General features: G+C 39.0%; 1 protein-coding gene across 19 annotated transcripts in view; it reads right to left on the bottom strand.

Annotated features, from left to right (window-relative positions):
* Positions 1–20,476, bottom strand: part of PARD3 (par-3 family cell polarity regulator) — a 656,432-nt gene that overhangs the window by 523,249 nt on the left and 112,707 nt on the right. For all 19 annotated transcript variants that reach the window (XM_021685996.1, XM_044915499.1, XM_021685999.1 and 16 more), the window contains exon 2: positions 15,426–15,527. In XM_021685996.1, the coding sequence (XP_021541671.1) occupies positions 15,426–15,527 (102 nt within the window). The remainder of the gene's footprint in view (positions 1–15,425; positions 15,528–20,476) is intronic.

Genomic DNA, 20,476 nt, shown 5'->3' with positions numbered 1-20,476 from the left:
TTGAAAACCTCAGCGCTTTCACTGAATCCTTCCGAGAGGTACCAGAAAAAGTGTAATACCTCTTTGCAGGTTTCCTCTTCAATCTGTCTGCCATCTCAATCCATTAGAAAGGCAAAATCCACAGTGACTTAGATTCCAAAACTCACTACAGAATAAAATGATTCCCAAATAAATAGCCTCCAAAACCCAGATAGAAGATCTGTGTTTTGCTCAGTCCTCCATAAAGGGTAACAAATTGAAAAGAGGTGGGCAATACAGGACAGAATCCATTCCACATACGTGACCCTCCATGGAGGCACAAGCTTTGCATATGGCAGCATTGATTCCAGGCTCACCATGGAGATCAGGGACAAGCTCCACCACACCAAATGGAAACAACCATCACCAGTTAAACAGGCCGCCGGTAGTTTGTCAGGAGTAAAACAGGGTGTAGCAACACATCCTGGAGTCAGCAGGGTGTGAGTAGACACACCAGGTTCAAAGAAGTCTCCTTAACTCATTCCTTGCCAAAACCGACAGGAGGATAGGATCAAATCACAGCTCCTACTTCAAAACAGGAGCCCTCTTAGCATGACTATCTGTCAATCTCCTTGAACATTCTCTTCTTCCAGTGAATAAGAAATGAAGTGAACAAGTCTCAAATATCCAGTTTTTTCCCCAAATATACACCTTTTACTCTGAAAAATATAGGACAAAATATTCACAGGAAAAAATGAATTAGTTGTCTGGAATACCTCTCCTGTGTCCCAGAAAGGAGAGGAAAGGTGTTCTGATGTCCCTTCAAAAGGCATCAAGAGCATCTTTCTTTCTCTTTATTTCAGGTTTAACTGAACGGAGGCTGAGTGTGAGGAGAGATTACGAAAGTAAGATACACGAGAAAACAGAGAACTAGGTTTCCAGTGAGTACTGAACACTGTGAATATCTGCAACACAATTAATACTCATTACTATTAATACTAGAGTCTCACAAAATTCAATGCTCAGGACACACACAAGCCTAAACCAAGGGTTGACAGCTATTACCTTCAAGGTCATATTTTTTTAATTTAGCTATAATCTTAGGAGTTTACTATTTTTTAATAAGAAGCATGCATTAATTTTAAAAACACATACATACCAATTATCAAAGAAACTACAGAACCAAACATTAGCGTATACCAGAATATCTCACTGGTAAATGATGCAAACACAGGAATTTTAAAGGCAACAATACTAACAAAGAGTTACATATTGCAGTGCTGTTGAAAGTGTTATCCCAGCCTCCAGTGAAGTACAGAAATAGAGTAAGCTTTTGGAAACTCTTAAGCAATTTGACAGAATTCTTTTATGTCTGTTAACTCTAATTATATATGAAATAAAGGCAAGCAAAACACAAGACAATTTTTCCTTATAATTAATTTACACCGTTTTTATAAAAGTATTGGTCTGCCACAGTACACAAAAAGAAAACAAATCCAATCCTCCATCAAGGTAGTATGAGGAACCGAGATCCATTGTGTTAACAGGTAGAAGGTAGACTATCTGAACATAATACTGGCAGAGAGGGAAAATCAGAACTGGCACCAGGGATTTAAGGAAACATTTCTGGTCTGTAGGCTGACCAGAACAAGCCTCCCAACTTATCCTACCTGAATATTCCCACCTACATATGAAATATTTCCTACTGTAAAAGTACTCGCAATTATTTTAATTTCTACTAGGAAAAAAAAGACAAAACCAAATTATAGAAAACTGTTTTACCTGAAAAATATTTTGTTAGAATTTTCATCTTCCTATTTCACAACGGATTCCTTAAAGGTAACCATTCCCTATTCATTTCAATCTCTCAAGTTCTGCATGGAATGGAAGAGATGCTCAATAAATATGTCTGGGCCAAATCAAAGAAAATGATGCTGTTATAGAAAATGTTAAGTGTAGCTTTCTTTCAGTCTCAAGTTCCTACAACAGAAATCTCTACACGTTGCTGCTAATAATAAAATGCCTGAGAACAGTCATCATTTGACTATCCCCTTAAAAAGAAGCGTTGCTCATCAATTTTTCATAAGTAAACAGGTCAAGCAATATACTAGATATCCCAGTGCAAGGAATATCAGAATTCTGAAACACAGGATACAGAGTCTATAATTTCCTCATTCCAGGTGACTTTCTAATTTTATACTATGTGCTTTTATTATATTAAATAAGCTCTTTCTGGGGTGGCAGTCATGTGAATGCCTTCCAACATTAAATGGCTGGTTATAAAACTCACAAATTTGTAGTGGCTTTCAGAGTGTGATTTTCTGTACATATCTTAGAAATAATATTACCACTGTCTCGTGTCTAAGGAGCAATCTCCCCGCACTCTTTACAGCCTTTTAAATTCAACTGTTTTTCTCGAAATCTAAATTTTACCTTATTTTCATTCAACTGTGTTGATTCGGGAGAACTTGAGTTCCTTTTCCACATCTTATATTAATTTCCTAATTAAAATTTACTAGTATTTTCCATCACAAGCAAGGCAAGTATTAAGTCAAGGGTGTGTGTACCAAAGAAGAAGCCAATAAAGATTACGAGGTTATTACTGCAAATTTTTGCCACATGAAAATGCTATTTAAATACCATTTGTTCTATACAGTGGTGATTTCCAAATTCTTATTTCCAACTCTGATCTTTACCTTGAGCTCCATACTCCTATGTCCAACCACCTACTTGACATCTCTGCTTGGAAGTCTCAAAGGCATTGCAAAATCAGTTAAATGTCCCAATAGGAAGGAGATTTGACTGCCCCCCAACCCTGTATCCTTTTTCCATTTCTAAGTCTTCTACACACATCTCCCACAGTAAATGGAACCTCCATAACCCCTACCCCACTTGCTCCAGTTAAAACTCTAAAAGTCACCCTTAATACCTTCTGTGCCCTCATTCCTCACAGCCTGAGATCCTAGAAACCTAACTCCAAACATATCTCAATTCCACTGATATTTCCCCAACTCTACCTGATGCTCAGCGACCACCATCTCTTCACTGGATGGCATCCTTCTCAATGGTCTTTCTCCCCTTTAAAGCCCACCTACTGGGGTGCCTGGGTGGCTCAGTCGTTAAGCGTCTGCCTTCAGCTCAGATCATGATCCCAGGATCCTGGGATCAAGCACCGCCATCGGGCTCCCTGCTCAGCGAGAAGCCTGCTTCTCCCTCTCACACTCCCCCGCTTGTGTTCCCTCTCTCGCTCTCTCTCTGTCAAATAAATAAATAAAATCTTTAAAAAAAAAATAAAGCCCACCTACAACACATTCTTCCCAAAACAATCTCCTAAAATATATACCCTCTGCCCCTTCCCCTGCTCTCTCTCTAAAATAATAAATCTTTTGAAAACAATTTAAAAAATAAAAAATATATCTAAATATATCACTCCACAGTTTGACAGTTCAAAGGCTTTTTGTTGCATTTAGTATCAAGTCTCAAACTGCTTAACAGAGTCTTTAATATCCTCCCTTTCTCTCTAACCCCACCTATTTTCACCCTCTCAGTTGCTTACTGCAGCCAAGCCCCACTCATTCCCTCTGGATCCATGAATACCTCAACCTTTTTCCAATTCAGCTTGTTGTACATGCCGCTCCCTTTGCCTAGAGTCCTCTGCCCCCAGATGTTCTCATCGATGGAAATCTAGCCCACCTGTCTCCCCCTGAGAGATGTCTTTCCCAAAACAGGTTAAAGTATCACCCTACCTCACCTCCTCTCTATCACACTCCAGATTCACTCCCCCTGGTCTACTTTCCTCATTGCAAGGAGAGCTCTGCAAGATCAGAGACCCCCTCCCCCATATAGCCTCAGCACCTCCAGCTGTTTCTCAAATATCTTAGGGACTAAAAGATATTTATTGAATAAATGTTGGAAAGATAAAATGAATGAATAAGTGAATCTGTAAGATCTTCTTAACCTTTGCTCAAACAAATGCTATAGTGTTGGTTTGATACATGAACAAGGAGCATCAATAAACATGAACTGTGGTACAATTATACATGACACTAAGCTCTTGACTTTTAATAGTCATATAAGAAGACATAGTAATTTAACATAATTGAATATAGTTAAAATCCACATTTTACTAGCCAAACTAACTTCTTTCTCCAACCTCAAACAAGAATTAAAATGTTATTTGGGGCCAGGCAGTAGCCCAAAGAAGTGAAAGAAATACGTAAGCTAAGGAAACATATTTGGCTTGCCCACTTTTTTAAAATGGGGACACTACCATATCTATCTTGCAGTGTTGATACAAAGGTGTAACCATATCCTGCCACAGTGTGTACAATAGGACTGAACTCGATTTTTTAATTTTTTTTATTCTATTTATTTTAACTAAAAAAAAAATTACCCATTTCTCACTGCCCTCCTTGTAACCACCAATCTATTCTCTGTATCTGTAAGTTGGGGGTAAGGGGTTGTTGTTTTCTTTTTTAGATTCCACATATAAAGAGAGATCATATGGTATTTGTCCTTTTCTAACTTAGCATAATGCCTCTGAGGTCCACCCATGTTGGCACCAATGGCAAGATTTCATTATTTGTAGGGCTGGATAACATTCCACTGTATATATATGCCACAATTTCTTTATCCATTCATCCATCAATGGACACTTAAGCTGTTCCCATGCAGTGGCTACTGTAAATAATGCTGCAATGAACATGTCACATTATCCGTTTTTGAATTAGTGTTTTCGTTTTCTTCGGATAAATACCCAGAAGTAAAATGCCTGGATCACACAGTAGTTCCATTTTTAATTTTTTGATGTGTTTGCCATAGTGCATATGTTTTCCCATACGTTTTCCATAGTGCACCAATTTACATCCCCACAAAGAGTGCACAGGGTTAGGGTTAGGTTCCCTTTTCTCCACAGCCTCACCAACCCTGTTAGTTCTTTTTCCCTTTTTTTTTTTTAAGATTTTATTCATTTATTTGAGAGAGAGAGATTGAGAGACAGAGAGCATGAGAAGGAGGAAGGTCAGAGGGAGATGCAGACTCCCTGCCGAGCAGGGAGCCCAATGCGGGACTCGATCCCGGGACTCCAGGATCATGACCTGAGCCGAAGGCAGTTGCTCAACCAACTGAGCCACCCAGGCACCCACCAACCCTGTTAGTTCTTATCTTTTTTTTATAACTGCCATTCTAACAAGTGTGAAGTGACATCTTATTGTGGTTTTGACTTGCGTTTCCCTGATGATTAATAAGACTGAGCATCTTTTCACGTACCTGTTGTCTTTTTCTGGAAAATGTCTATTTAGATCTTCTGTCCATTTTTTAATCTGACTGGTTTTGTTTTTTGTTTGTTTGTTTTTTCATTATTTTTGTTTTATGGGGTTTTTTGGTTCTTTTGCTATTGAGTTGTAGGAGTTCTTCATTTATTTGGATGTTAGATTCTTACCACATATATGCAGAAGCTTTTTAGTTTGATGTTCCAAAAAAATTTTTAGTTTTATTAGTTGATTTATTCTGGAATTATACGAGGATCCAAGGGTACAAGCCCTGCCAATCTTCTTCTGCTTCCAATATAAAATCCAGGAGAAAAAAAAATCTGGTACTTTCTACATGATTTCTATCCTTATGAATACTTATGTGAATGAATAAGGGACATTCTTCTTTATTATATAGAATTACTTCTCTGAAATTACTTCGAAAATTTTAATGAAGAAGAAGAAACCAACAGCTATCGATCTTCCTCCTTTCTTCCCCTTTATGGGATAATGGTTTGTCACATACATGAAAAGCTGAATTTTACATATTTCATTCAAGATATTAAAGGAAAACTTAAGCCAAATATTTTTAAAGATGCATATTTTTATAAAGCAGCTTTTGGTAGCATTTATTCTGGAGTGCTTGTTTTGAGATATGCTATTTTTCTGGAGAATTGTCATTGTTGACCAGGTAGTATTTTAAGATTGAAAACAAGGTCTGCCTCCCCACCTCCTGCCCCACAGCTGTACTGAGATATAATTGACATGTAACACTGTGTAAGTTTAAGGTGTATAATGTGTTGACTTGATACACCTACACATTGCAAAATGATTAATACCTTAGCATTAGTTAATATTTGCATTACATAATTATCATTTCTTCTTTGTGGTAAGAATACTTAAGGTCTACTCTTAGCAACTTTTAGCGTTTAATACGGCATTATTAATTATAATCACTATGCTGTATACTAGGTCCCCAGAATTTATTCATGTACCCTTTGACCAACATCACCCCTTTGCTCCCAGTTCCCAGGCCCTGGTAACCAAAATTCCAGGCTCTGTTTCTAGGAGTTCAGCTTTTTTAGATTCTATATGTAAGTGAGATCACACAGTTATTTGTCTTTCTCTGTCTGACTTATTTCATTTAACATAATGCCCTCAAAGAGATTCATCCAAGTTATCATAAATGGCAAGATGCCCTTTTAATGGCTGAATAATATTCCATCTCTCTCTCTCTCTCTCTCTCTCTCTCTCTCTCTCTCTCACACACTCACACACACACACACATGTGAGATCCTCCTTATCCATTCATCTGTTGATGGACTCTTAGATTGTTTCCATACCTTGGCTATTGTGAACAATACTGCATGGGAATGCAGCTATCTCTTTAAGATAATGATTTTATTTTCTTTAGATATACACCCAAAAGTGGGGTTACTCAGTAATATGGCAGTTCTAGTTCTAATTTTTTGAGGGACCCCCATACTGTTTTCCACAATGGCTGCACCCAGTTCACATTCCCACCAACAGTGCACAAGGGTTCTCTTTGCTTCACGTCCTCACCAATGCTTGTTATCTCTTGTTTTGATGATAACCTTCTAACAGGTATGAGGTGACATCTTATTGTGCTTTTAACCGGCATTTCCTTGATGATTAGTGATGTTGAGCACCTCTTCTTCATATATCTGTTGGCAATTTATATGAATTCTTTGGGGAAATATTTATTCAGTTCCTCTGCCCATTTTTTTTAATTGGATTTTTTTGGTTTTCTGCTATTGAATGGTTTGAGTTCTTTATATATTTTGGATATTAACCCCTTATCAGATAAATGTTTTGCAAATATTTTCTCTCATTCCATAGGTTGCCTTTTCATGTTTTCGATGGTTTCCTTTGATGAGCAGAAGCCTTTTTTACTTGACGTATTCCCACTTGTTTTGTTGCCTTTGCTTTTGATGTCAAGTCTATTTGTGCTTTGTTTTTTTAATGACACAGTCCTTCTTGGCTCTCAAACACTAAAAATTGAAACTGGATCTTCCCTTTTTTTCTGTTCAGAAGAATATGCATACTGATAGTACAATACACTGGAAATCCTCAAATGTCAAGGATTCAGAAAATAATGTATTTCTTTCAACAACTATCACTGAGTAACTATTACCAAGCTCTTTTCAAATTGATAGAAATATAAAAAAACAAAAAACAAAAAAACCACAAATTAAAGTATTATAGAATTTTTGTCATTAAAAAATATCCAAGATAACATGGCTTGTTTTTAAATCATTAGAAACTAGCATTAAAAGAATGAGTGTTAACGTAATTCAACGATGATGGTGGTAGTGATATGACAGCAATTACCATTTACTGGGGTGTTATTTTTGCTAAAGAGTGCTGAAACCTTAACACAAATCCCCAGGTTTAGACTTAAATTTAACACAACCTTACCCAGTAGTACAATCATTACCCTCCATTTAGAGATGGAAAAACTGAGGTTAGAGAGATTAAGTAATTTGCTGAAACTCATAAAGTAATCATGAAGCTGGGATTCAAATACAGGCCGTGTGGCTTCTTATCCCCCCAAACAAGATGCCCATCTTTGATAAGTAACGTAAAAGGTGCAACAAACCAAGAACCAAGCCCTGGCCTACAATTAATATGATAACTGAAAGAGTGAGAGACTCTGTCCCCCACTTTCCCTAACTCTGGGTGGCCCTAGACAAGCAAAGTTTTTGTAGCAGCCAATATTGTACAGGCTGTTCCCAATTGCAAAACTCCAAATGCTAATGAGAAGCCTTTCCAATCAGCAGGCCATGTAGGAGGCCAAGCCCCCTTCTCTGTTCCCTTCCACAAGCACTCCTCACCACCACCACCACCTCTGCTACACCTGGCCCTGCACTCCCCAACCCATCCACCCACAAATCGATGAGCTGTGGGCAAACCAGTACCTATAAAATATCTAAATATTAGGAAATCATCTCTCTGAATTAATTAATTAGCCATTTGGTGCTCTACTCAGCACTTAAATATTTTCTTTAGAGCCTAACTAAAATAAATCCATTTAGGAGGAAATTAATCAAATCGTCTAGTTAATGAAGTCTATTTAACACAAATCATTTCAATTCCAAGTCATCAAACTCTTTAAAAAATCAGTCCTTCCCTCTGCCAATTCACATTAAAGTTTAAAAAGATGATACTATTCTCAGTTATATTTAGAACTGTCTAATGCTTTCTTCATTCTGGAATTAGGAAGACCTAGAAATTACGGAGAAACTTAAAAACAAAATAAGAAAATCCCCAGTTAATCACATACTCCACTTTCATTGCTAACCACGGACATTTTCCGGTGTGTCCCTTCAAACTTTTTCTGGTACACAAAATTATTTCTACTAAAAGTAGACCGTATTTCATATGTTGGTTTAACCTCATTATTAACAAATTTATATCTGATTCATGAGTTTATCTGCACTTCAGTTCCAAACATCAAGGCACCTCCAAGGCACCCAAAGTCACTAAATCAACTGTGAATCCCTGATCTCCCATCCTGTCCCAAATCTGGCCACCATGCAGCACTCCTGGCCTTGGTAAATAGCCCCACCAGCAGAATTTATATCACTCTCCGATCTCCCGACTCCCCACCAACTGCACCTGGCCCAGCCTCCATCAATCTAACCCTTCCTTTGGCAAAACCTGCTAGAACTGGGATCCCTGCATCCACTCTGCCTCCTGTCCATTCATCCTCACACTGCGGCCAGGGAGACATTTCTCACACGTAAATCTCATCACCTTACACTCTCCATTTTCACTTACCTGTCCTTCAGATTCAGCCTGATTGTATCTTTTAGGCAAGTCTTGCTTCACCCTGACTCGGTCAAGATACTTTGTTCCACCTTTTGTGGCATGACTACTTTTCTTCAGACCATTATTTGTTGGTAATTCTACATTTAATTTCTGTGATTGTTTAATTGTGACTCTCACAATACACCATGAGGCCCTAGAAAGGACAAACTGTGTCTACTTTTGTTTGATACTGTATTATAGCACTGGGCATAATGCCTGGCACATAATAGGTGTTCAGTAAATTAGTTAAATTAAAAATAAGACTAAAAGTCTTATTATCTTTCAAAGGAAATTATATTATTATTATTATTATTATTATTATTATTATTATTATTATTCGGAAATCCTAGTTCACAAAAATTCTCTCACATGTTTAGTGATAACTAAAGGAATGTATTCATGGGCCAAATCTTCAACAAGAAATTAGCTGGGGGGAGGGCAGAAAAAATGGGTGAAAAGTAAGTTACCCTAGGAACTCCTGAACCCACTCCTGCCTCCAGGATACAGATATTCTAAAAAATAACTGACCTTATGCTGCAATTTAGTGTTTTAGTCTTGACAACAAAGGAATTTAAATCTCAAAACCTTCTCTTATCAGGCACATGCTTGGCATGCGTTAAGTAAGGAGAAGAATCGAGTCTTTAAAGAAATTAAAATTAGATTTGTTTCAAATATGAGCTGTGAGCTCTCACTGTAATTTAAGCATCAAGCCATTTCTTCAGAGCTTATTCTTCAGGCTTATTAATGTTTTAGAAACTCATTTCAAGGGGCGCCTGGGTGGCTCAGTGCTTAAGTATCTGCCTTCGGCTCGGATCATGATCCCAGGGTCTTGGGATCGAGCCCTGCATCGGGCTCCCTGCTCAGTGGGGAAGCCTGCTTCTCCTTCTCCCACTCCCCCTGCTTGTGTTCCCTCTTTCTCTCTCTGTCAAATAAATAAATAAATAAATCTTTAAAAAAAGAAAGAAAAGAAACTCATTTCAATATCACCAAATAAATTCATTTTAATAATGCTTATTTCAGATCCAAAAATATGTTCTTCATTCTCATCTAACTATACAGTAATGACTGTCTTCAGCATAAATAAAAACAAAAGAGCGCTTCTCTCCACCTTATCAATAGCTAGGGCACAGAATGTATAACACCCCTTTAACGTAGATGTACACATACGTTTTCCACAAAGAAGCAGGATGCGCTCCTACCATCACCTCCCTGGACACTGATTATTTTTCAATGACTTGATACCAAAACAACTAAAATAATGCTTTACACATAAGTAACAAAAAATAACACCTAAAACAGTAGAAAACAACGAACTTTTAAAATTAAACCATGTCCCTTACCTGAAAGTTGTGCCAGGCATGTATTTCAAAAGCAAGATTTATTACAACACGTTTCAGCAATACTAGTATCAGACATCTGATGGGGCATTAATATTGTGAAAACAAGAGGCACAAAAACTACATCAGTTTATGAGTTAGGAGAATAATGAAAATGTGTGATATATGCCTCAGTACTAGCTTCATCCAACATGCAGAAATTATTGCTTGCCCATGATTCCAATAAATTTTTGAAGTTTCCTTTTCTCAACATGGTTCTAATTGAGGACACTGGCCAAATTGTCCCTCAGGAAATCCTGAGTTCTTCCCAACAAGCAGCAGCTAGCAGTCTCTATAACAATCTTCCACAGCACCTGGCCTCCAGTGCCCACTCTTCAAGCTCGTACAAACTTTCAGAAAGAGTTTACGTTACTATTCCATTCAACCCTTTTTCCACAAAGAACAAGGAGCAGATAGTAGAAGACATTCCCTGGGCACCTGGGTGGCTCAGTTGGTTAAGCATCTGCCTTCGGCTCAGGTCATGATCTCAGGGTCCTGGGATCGAGTCCCAAATGGGGCTCCCTGCTCAGCACGGAGTCTGCTTCTCCCTCTCCTTCTACCCCTCCCCCCTGCTCGTGCTCTCTTGTACATGCACGCACACTCTCACTCTCACTCTCTCGCTCGCTCTCTCAAATAAATAAAATCTTTAAAATATATATATATATTTCCCAAGGTCATCACAAAAACAGCACATACATGACATCATTCCTGGTCAAAACAAAATTACATCCAAGGATGACAAAGGAAATGCTTCCTACTGCAACTTAAGTCACCTTCAGCACCAAAGGTATGAAAAGGAAGACAGTGACATACGGAAAAGGCTTTCTTCTTGCTGATCACACACACAAAAGCACACTTCCCCCCAACTTTAAGTTCTTGGTCAGTCCACCTGAAATCTCTGATAATGTTCTTACAATCAGTCTCAGGTGACTGCATGCAGAGGGAAGTGAATTTTTATATAACAAAACATTTTTATTCTGTAATCTATTTGGAAATTTCAAATTTTACTGTAGTACACAGAGGAATAGCAGGAGTGACTTAGACCTATTTGAGGAAAACTGAGGGAAGGTGCACTAAAATAATAAATAACAAAGACCAAACTAGAAAGAAATTCAGACAAGAAACAGCTTGGCACTCGGGAAAGCACATATAGACAAACACATTACAGCTGTTCTAATAGGTGCTACAGATAACACGGAAACCATTTCAGTTTTTCATCATTTGGCAAAATGTCAACTGAGAAAACTGAGAATAAGACACTAAGAGTAAATAAAACACCATGACAGCGTACACACTCGGATCCTCTGTTCCCTTTTACTGGAAAGCAGCAATGTAAAGAAGGGACAAACAAAACAAGGCACATTTATATGCCCAAAGTAAATCTAGAATATTCTAACTCAGAAAATCAAACCTACTCCAAGAACCCAAGACAACCCATGCAAATACCATTTTGAATAAACTTGGGTAAATCCTGGTCATTGGAATTGTATAGGCACTAAAAGAAAACTTCCTCAGTGCTGTGCATTAAACTCTAATATTTAAAGGATAATGAGCAAAATTAGGCACTAATTAGGTACTTCAACTTCTTTTGCTATCATTTAAATTACTGCCTCTTAATCCTCCTTTCCCTCCATAAAAAATAATTTTTCATAATTTCACAAATTCACAGCGACCGGGTATGTAATTTACACCTTTGAAAGAAATTTCCCCATTACAGAGACTGATGGTAGGGCCATTAAAGCATGGTTTCAAAGTTTAGTGGGCCTAAACACCCGCGGGACGGTTTATAAAATGCAGATGCCCAGGCCTGGCTAATGGAGACCCTATTTCCCTAGGCTAGGTATCTGCATTTTAAACATGACCAGGGGATTTTCATTAAACAGGACACTTTTTTTTTTTTTTTAAAGATTTTATTTATTTATTTGACAGAGAGAGACGAGACACAGCGAGAGCAGGAACACAAGCAGGGGGAGTGGGAGAGGGAGAAGCAAGCTTCCCGCTGAGCAGGGAGTCCAATGCGGGGCTCGATCCCAGGAGCCTGGGATCATGACCGGAGCCAACGGCAGACGCTTAACGACTGAGCCACCCAGGCGCCCCTAAACAGGACACTTTTTAGAGCAATTTTATTGTTTAAGAGAATTGTAATGCCCTTTTTAACTTAAAAGCAAAACAGGTGTCAAAATCCTTAGTCAAGAGTAGCTGCCAAAAATAGTTGAAAATACTCCAGGATGATTAAATCAGAGTCAAATTTCAAAGCCATGGAAAGGAGCCATACAACTGACTACATACAACCGTTCATTCTGAATAATGCATCTGACAATACCATGAATGTGAGTGTTGAGATTCTGAATTCTTAATTATATTGTTTATAGTTACAACTTAAAATGGGTCCTTTAAGAAGCTCATTCAAAAATTTAAATTAATCACATATATATTTAAATATTTCTGAACATAGACACAAAAAAATAATAAATAAATATCTCTGAACAAATAAAACAATGATTTAAAAGTTCTTTCAGTCTGTGGTACATGGTATTCTATAGCATTTTTCTATTTGGAAACTGAATTTAATCTGCATGATATAAAACTCCCTAAAAACTTATTTCCTTTATTAATATTTAAAACATTCTTCTTCAGGGTCGCCTCGGTGGCACAGTTGGTTAAGAGTCTGACTCTTAATTTCAGCTCAGGTCGTGATCTCTGGCTCATGAGATCAAGCCCCAGGTGGGGCTCCACGTTCAGCAGGGAGTCTGCTTGAGATTCTCTCCCTCTCTCTGACCCTCCCCACCTCGTTCTCTTTTTTCTCTCTCTCAAATAAATCTTAAAAAAATAAAAAACAAAATAAAAAAGTTTATTAAGTATCCTCTGATTTTAACAGCAACTATTTTAGAAGATCATAATTTGTCTCTTCCTCCATTTTTGTGTGTAACCCAATAGTTAATTGTGTTGAAAGAAGAGTATTATTTTCAGTTGCTGAGTAACAAATTACCCCAAAGACCTAAACAACAGCATCAACCACCTTAACCTAACTGATCTGTACAGAACACACAATCCAACAACTGCAGAATACACATTATTTTCAAGTACAAATGGAACATCCACCAAAAATGTCATATACTGAGCCTAAAATAATCATCCAAAGATTTTTTTTAAATCCTACTGCTGAACACCCACATCTCAGTATTCTACCTATTCAAAATGTGAACACTGTTGAGAGGCTATGTGCTAGTTGAGGCGCTGAGAGGGAGGGTGAGAAACTGTAATCTGTACTCCATGAACCCATAAAGCATGTCTGCAGGTGCTGAGTGCACAGGAGTCCTCTGAGCTCAATGTTCTCGAGCACTGAGACAGTGAACAGCCCCCCCATCCTACTCATATAGCAACCCGAAGTCCACAGCAGGTTATTCTAAGAAACACGCCAGAGCGAGGCAGACTGCAGAGGCAATCTTAAAACATTCTGATCCACTCTACTGAAAGGCACAACATGTCAATAGGATGATACCAACCTGAGGCAAAACCTGTCTGTACACAATCAAAAAGGAAACACAGGTGGAGAAATCTGGGCATGCTCATCACTGCTGCTCAGAATGCAAGAATGCCAAAGACAAAAGTACACAGGTGACCGACCACCTCAGCTTTCTCCACAGTAATCTAAGTATCCAAAACAAGTACAATAACGAGTACATCAATCCGTAAAATGGAACACCGTATGCAGCTACGGTGGCATGGCCACCATTAATGGGCATGGAAATGTATTTATAATCAACTCAAAGAGAAAAAGCAGGCGACTATTCCATCATTTCTATTTAAAAGAAAGTCTGTGTCAATATCTGAGCAAAAAGAAGAGTCAGGATGCAAAGCCCACTCAAATAACACCAGTCATGAGCTTTGGGCTGCAATGTCATCACAGGTGATTATTTCCTTCTTTATGTGTTTCTTTCTCTTCACAACGAACTATATTATTTTTATATTAGAAAAAGCAACAAAAAAAAAGAAAGAAAGAAAACAAGGAAGAGGAAGGGAGAACAGGAAAATACTGAAAGATTAATATAACATGAGTTCATCTCTGCAATATTATAGCTGGCAAGAGCACCGGTTTGAATTCTTCATAAACCTCGAGAGCTGCTTTAAGCTTTGAAGTTGAACCACACGATAAATGGACTATAATTTAAGTTTCTAGATAAGTGGATGGCAGGAAAAGGATTTGAGAGTCACCTTACACCTGGCTCGTCGAAAAGCCCAAAAAGGAGAAGTGACACCTAGAGAAATAGCAGCAAATCATAAATGGGCAGAAAAGTTCTGCATTTTTGATATAATGCAGGAGCCCACAGAAGCTACATGGGACAAACCCGACAATGGCAGGTGCTAGCGAATCAAATATCCCTGAATTTACACACTATTTCGTACCTGAGATTTTTCATTTTCCTTAAGATTTCAAGAAAACATAGAATATATCTGCCCATTCTGAACGAGGCACTATGCTGTCGGGGAAAGTAGGAGCAGAGAAGACAAGACAGCTGCATTCAGCCAGCTCCCAGCTAAGTACAGGAATGGAGGGAGGATGAAGCAAAGGGTCAATAAGGGGGGGGGGGGGGGGGGGAGGCTGTGAGAGAGAAAGAGAGAGAACTCAGAGACCTTGCATTATCACACACAGAAACGGACCTCAGTTGTCAGGAAAGATGGTTGGTTTGGTTAAGACAAAGGGAGAAATGGCAGGGGTTAAAGAGATTTCCATTCAAAAAGTTGGAATTTTAAAATTCTAAAACATAGTAAACTTAAAACCCAGGTGTCAAGAAAAGCATTATACCCTAGAGTTCAGGATAGTGAAGACTCACAATACTTGTTATAAAAACAAACATACCAAAGGGAGTGGCCCAAATGTTCTTTAAAGTAAGTGTCTAATCAGAAAGGGAAGTACTCCCACCTAACCACACACACCGCCCCCCACCCCGCCCCCGGCCCCAGTCTTCACTAAATGCATCCTGAACGGCTTCCCTGGATTTGAACTCACTCTGTCTTTATCATCTGCTACATCACAGAGGGTATCGTCAAGGTCCAGTATTCCTCCATCTCCATGTTCAAGTCGGTGCACCTGTATCCAGTAGTTTGGATCCTGTAGAGAAGAACAGAAACATCGAATATAGCAAGTCAGCATCACCAAAAGGAAGTGCAACAGCTTCGGGGTGCCTGGGTGGCTCAGTTGGTTGAGTGAATGCCTTCGGCTCAGGTCATGATCCTGGAGTCCCGGGATCAAGTCCCGCATCGGGCTCCCTGCTCGGCAGGGAGTCTGCTTCTCCCTCTGACCCTCCTCCCTCTCGTGCTCTCTGTCTCTCATTCTGTCTCAAATAAATAAATAAAAAATTAAAGAAAAAAAAAATTTGAAAAGGAAATGCAACAGCTTAAACTGTGGTAATCTCCTGCCCATAAAAAGGAATCGACAACATCGACAATACTGCAATTGACTGAAAATTCAGGTAGTTCCCTATCTCTGCTGTTGAGTCAATTTTCCTCTTCTTTTATGAGGGGTTCATACTCTTTCCTTTGGCTTAGCTGCTGATACCCTGTTATGACAGAACTACAGAAGCCAGCACAAGTCACTGCCTAAGAAATACTGGTTTGTTAAAGTATGCTGGCTTTCCCATTGCCCAATAGGAAATACGTATTAGTCCTCTCAATCCAATCCATACAGGTACTCTAATAAGCAAGCAACATATACTGCATGTCTGAAAAACTCACGACACAGCCTATCTGGGAAAAAAAGGAGTTTGTACACCCCAGTGGCTCAACGTAAGCCCAACAAACAGGTCTAAATATGCTGACACAAGAGAAGGTTGACAAGGCCATTAGTGAGCAAAAGCAAGCTCAGAATAATGTGTGTGGTCTCTTTCTGTAAAGACAAAGTTACATACAATTGTATATGTACATATAAAAATGTCCCCCAAAATGCACACTAAAATGTGCCATGGTTATATCTGGGGAGAGGGCTTGGGGGAGAAGGAAGACAAAGGACTCCATTTTAAATTTTGTATACTTCTTCATAATGGGGTATGTGCACACTTACATATGTATACACACACATATACAAACACACATGTATTCATATATACATATCCACACATGCTATAATATAAAACCATGCTTTAAAATTATTTGAAGAGAACATAGTTGTTTTAAATTTCTATAATCATTCTCATTTGCACACTCAAATGAAAATATACTAAACTGTATCTTTTACCGTTAGCTACTGTATTACCCACAACACAGAATTACTAATAAAAAGTTCAGAGGCGCCTGGGTGGCTCAGTCGTTGGGCGTCTGCCTTCGGCTCGGGTCATGATCCCAGGGTCCTGGGATCGAGCCCCACCATCGGGCTCCCTGCTCAGCGGGAAGCCTGCTTCTCCCTCTCCCGCTCCCCCTGCTGTGTTCCCTCTCTCTGTGTCTCTCTCTCTGTCAAATAAATAAATAAAATCTTAAAAAAAAAAAGTTCAATTCACGTTAACACTCCACTTTTCCCATCTGAACAGCAATGTTCGGTAGGGCTCTTTCCCATCCATTTACTAACCAGGCCCCACCCTGCTTAGCTTCCGAGATCAGATGAGATATGGCATGTTCAGGGTAGTATGGCCATAGACAGGTATGACTCTTTTTTAAAGTAAAGACTGGTGGAGAAGAGGAAAGATGAGTGATTTTAGACTAAAGATTCCTGAGCCCCACCCTACATCTACTGACTCACACCTTGAGGCCAAGGAATCCATACCCATAAGACGCCTTCTAAGAGAATCTCTAACACCTGAGAATCACTAAAACAGAACACTTACTAAAAATGCTGAATTACCAATCTTGTCACTTTTTCACCAGCACAGAAAGCAGCTCAGACCCTAATTCTCAAAATTATTTAACATTACCACAAAAACTATTAGTGCAAATAGCGTATAGTTATTCTGCACCCTCATTTATCTGGACTTCTTTCAAAGGAGAGTCAGTACTCAAACTGTTCATCCAGAACACAGAGACTAAGTTTGTAAAAACACATAACACACATCTCTCTCTCTCTCTCTCTCTCTCTCACACACACACACACACACACACACACACACAGTGGCATCCATCTTCATTCTTGAGCCTTACTCTGCATGATTCCCAGATTACAATGCTGTCCAGTGTTGCTATGGGTCCAACAGTGCTTCAGAATTTGGCATTTCTACATTTTTGAGCCACCAAAGAACAAAGTCCCCAAACAAACCATACTCCTACTCTTCCTTACCAAATGGTATTAATCCTCCAAGGGAAATCAGGTATAATTAATATTCTGGGGGTGAATAAAGAAAGCTGCACCCTAACCATCATTCCCTAGCCAGTTAGAACAGTGCCATCCTGCCCTCTGCTTTCTCCCAGAAGAAAGCTGTTGGATGACCTACTCAACTAAAATATCAACTTTCATTTCTAAAACACTTTTAATACACAGTGAAGCAGAGTGACCTCTAAAATGTGGCTTATAAAAACCTCTTCTTGCTTCCCAATCCTCCCCACACTCTCCATATGAGATCGTAACCTACAGCCTTTCTATAACAGTTGGAGCTACTCCTTTGAAATAAATTCCCTCCTAACAATTTTCTCAACCTCTTGTTCAGAACCTGCCATGTTCCAGCCTTTCCCCACCAGTTAGTTCCCCTTTCACAGCCGCTATTAAGTCCTGCATAAGTGCCCCCACCCCCCACCTTGGAGGCCCAGTGCCTCCACTACCCAGAGTCCCACCTTATCGTCCAGGCTAACCCTTCTCACCCATCATGACACACTTCGGTCATCATCTTCTCCAAGACCTTTTCCAAACCAGAGAGCCCCCGAGACAGTTTAGAAGTCTATCTCCAGCCTCACTGTTAATGTTTTTAAAAACCATAATAGTATGGAAAATAGTACTCAGATGTAAATGCTGAACCTTTAAAAGCTGTTGATGTCGTATTTTACACATGCTAAAATAATTGTACAGAACCTTCTGTTGACCCTACTTTACCGTTTAGTCACTCTACCAACTCTCTAATTCTCTTTACAGCGAAATTTTTTACAGATTTGTTGTTTCAGATTCTTCTTCTCTCATAATCCTGTTCCAATGAAGTTTCCTCCCCACCACACTCCCAAAAATGTCCATCAAGGTTACCAAGAGTCTCCATGTTGCTTAATGCAATGGTCCATTCTCAAGACTCATCATCCTTGGTCTATCAGCAGAATGTTATACCATTAATCACCCCCCCTTCCAAATACTCTATAAAGCTAGCTTATAATCTTCCAAACATCTGATCAAGGCTTGTCTAATTCTGAGATTCGGTTCTTGTCTCCTCCCTCCAGAAGGGTCATGAATCTATGGTCAGCTATACCAAGTAGCCATGACAACACCATGTCAGAACATTTATCAGGACAGCACTTATTAAATGCCACTCCATAATACGTGCTGAATAGAAACTATCTGGAGAGAAAAAACTGAGAAGGAAATCAGCACTAATCCCAACAGAGCACACTACACACACAAAAAAAAATACCAGATCTAAACAGGGCACATAAAAATGACCTCTTCCCACAAGAGTATAAAATCCAGGAAGGATATTTTTGCCACTGAGAAATACAACTCCTTGGAACAGTCATCTCTCTCAGGAGATTTTAACTGGCAGCTTTCATCAACACAATTCTCTCTCAATAAACAGAGGATCTGCTATATTTTCAGTGAAATAGTGAAGAACCCATGAGGAAAACTTTCCTTAAAAAGTTAGAGCATATTTGTTGATTCCACTTTGGTAGTTTACACTAAAAAGTTTGAAATATTAATAGCAGAAATCAATATTGTCCCAGCTATATAGAAACTTAGAAATGTAATTGAACAAAAAGTTGTGATAAGACACTTTTAAAAATACCAATAAACACTAATTCTACCATAAGTATACCTGTCATTAGGTTAAAAAACAAACATGACATAACACTCAATTTAAAAAAACAAGAATCTGTCTCACTTAGGATTAGTACATTTAAAATAACCAAAGATCTAAACACTAAACAATAATTTTTTGTTATGACAACCAAAAATCCCTTACACATGAGCAAGAAACAAGGAATGAAGTTTATCCATCAAGTAGATGAAGACAGAGCTACCAAGAAGCAAATGTCCTGGCCAGATAAGGGTCCCCAAAGATGGGGCCACCCGCCGTGAAGAAATCTAGGGACCAAATCACATGAAGAATCATTGCTTCTCACCCAGACTAAGAACAGGGGCTGGGACCTGGCCTAAGGCTGGAGGGAAAGAGGCGGAGGGAACATTTCTAAGACAAGCTGAGAAGGAAAGCACAGATGTGTAATTTGATAAAATTCAAGTTGCAATGAATGGTGTTGCCCACTCTCTTCCAGGACACAATAAGAGCAAACAGTACGGGAAAAATCCTAATGAAAGACTGGCTCCATAAAGAAATCCCTCCAGCTCTACAGAGAGCATCATCACACTACACAACAAAGCCATGAGCTTCTGTGAGCTGTGACCTGTGGAATGCACACCCTCTGCCTACTTCACACCCATGCAAGTTTCAAAAAAAGCATCTGCAATTAGAAACAGTGGTACTCTACTCTTGCACTGACCATGCATATAGCAGTGGTCTATATCCTGTCAAATGAGAATATACATGTAAATATAAGACTGTAAAAAGGTAACTGAAAATTCATGTTAATTTGAAAATTACTACTTGCAAAACACGGGATAAGAGCAAAGCAACAACCACTGTCCTCTGTGAGAAATTAAAATTTATCAGATAAGACATCAACAAAAAGTCAAAAGGAGGTAGACCATGCGTCATAAGAAAAACAGACATAGGGCGCCTGGGTGGCTCAGTTGGTTAGGCGACTGCCTTCAGCTCAGGTCATGATCCTGGAGTCCCAGGATCGAGTCCCGCATAGGGCTCCCTGCTCGGCGGGGAGTCTGCTTCTCCCTCTCCCACTCCCCGTTTGTGTTCCCTCTCTCGCTGTGTCTTTCTCTGTCAAATAAATAAATAAAATCTTTAAAAAAAAAAAAAAAGAAAAGAAAAACAC

This window comes from Neomonachus schauinslandi, chromosome 5, assembly GCF_002201575.2.
Source record: "Neomonachus schauinslandi chromosome 5, ASM220157v2, whole genome shotgun sequence".
NCBI classification, from domain to species: domain Eukaryota; kingdom Metazoa; phylum Chordata; class Mammalia; order Carnivora; family Phocidae; genus Neomonachus; species Neomonachus schauinslandi.
The sequence above is the reverse complement of the archived record's forward strand: the minus strand, read 5'-3'. Positions and strand labels throughout refer to the sequence as shown.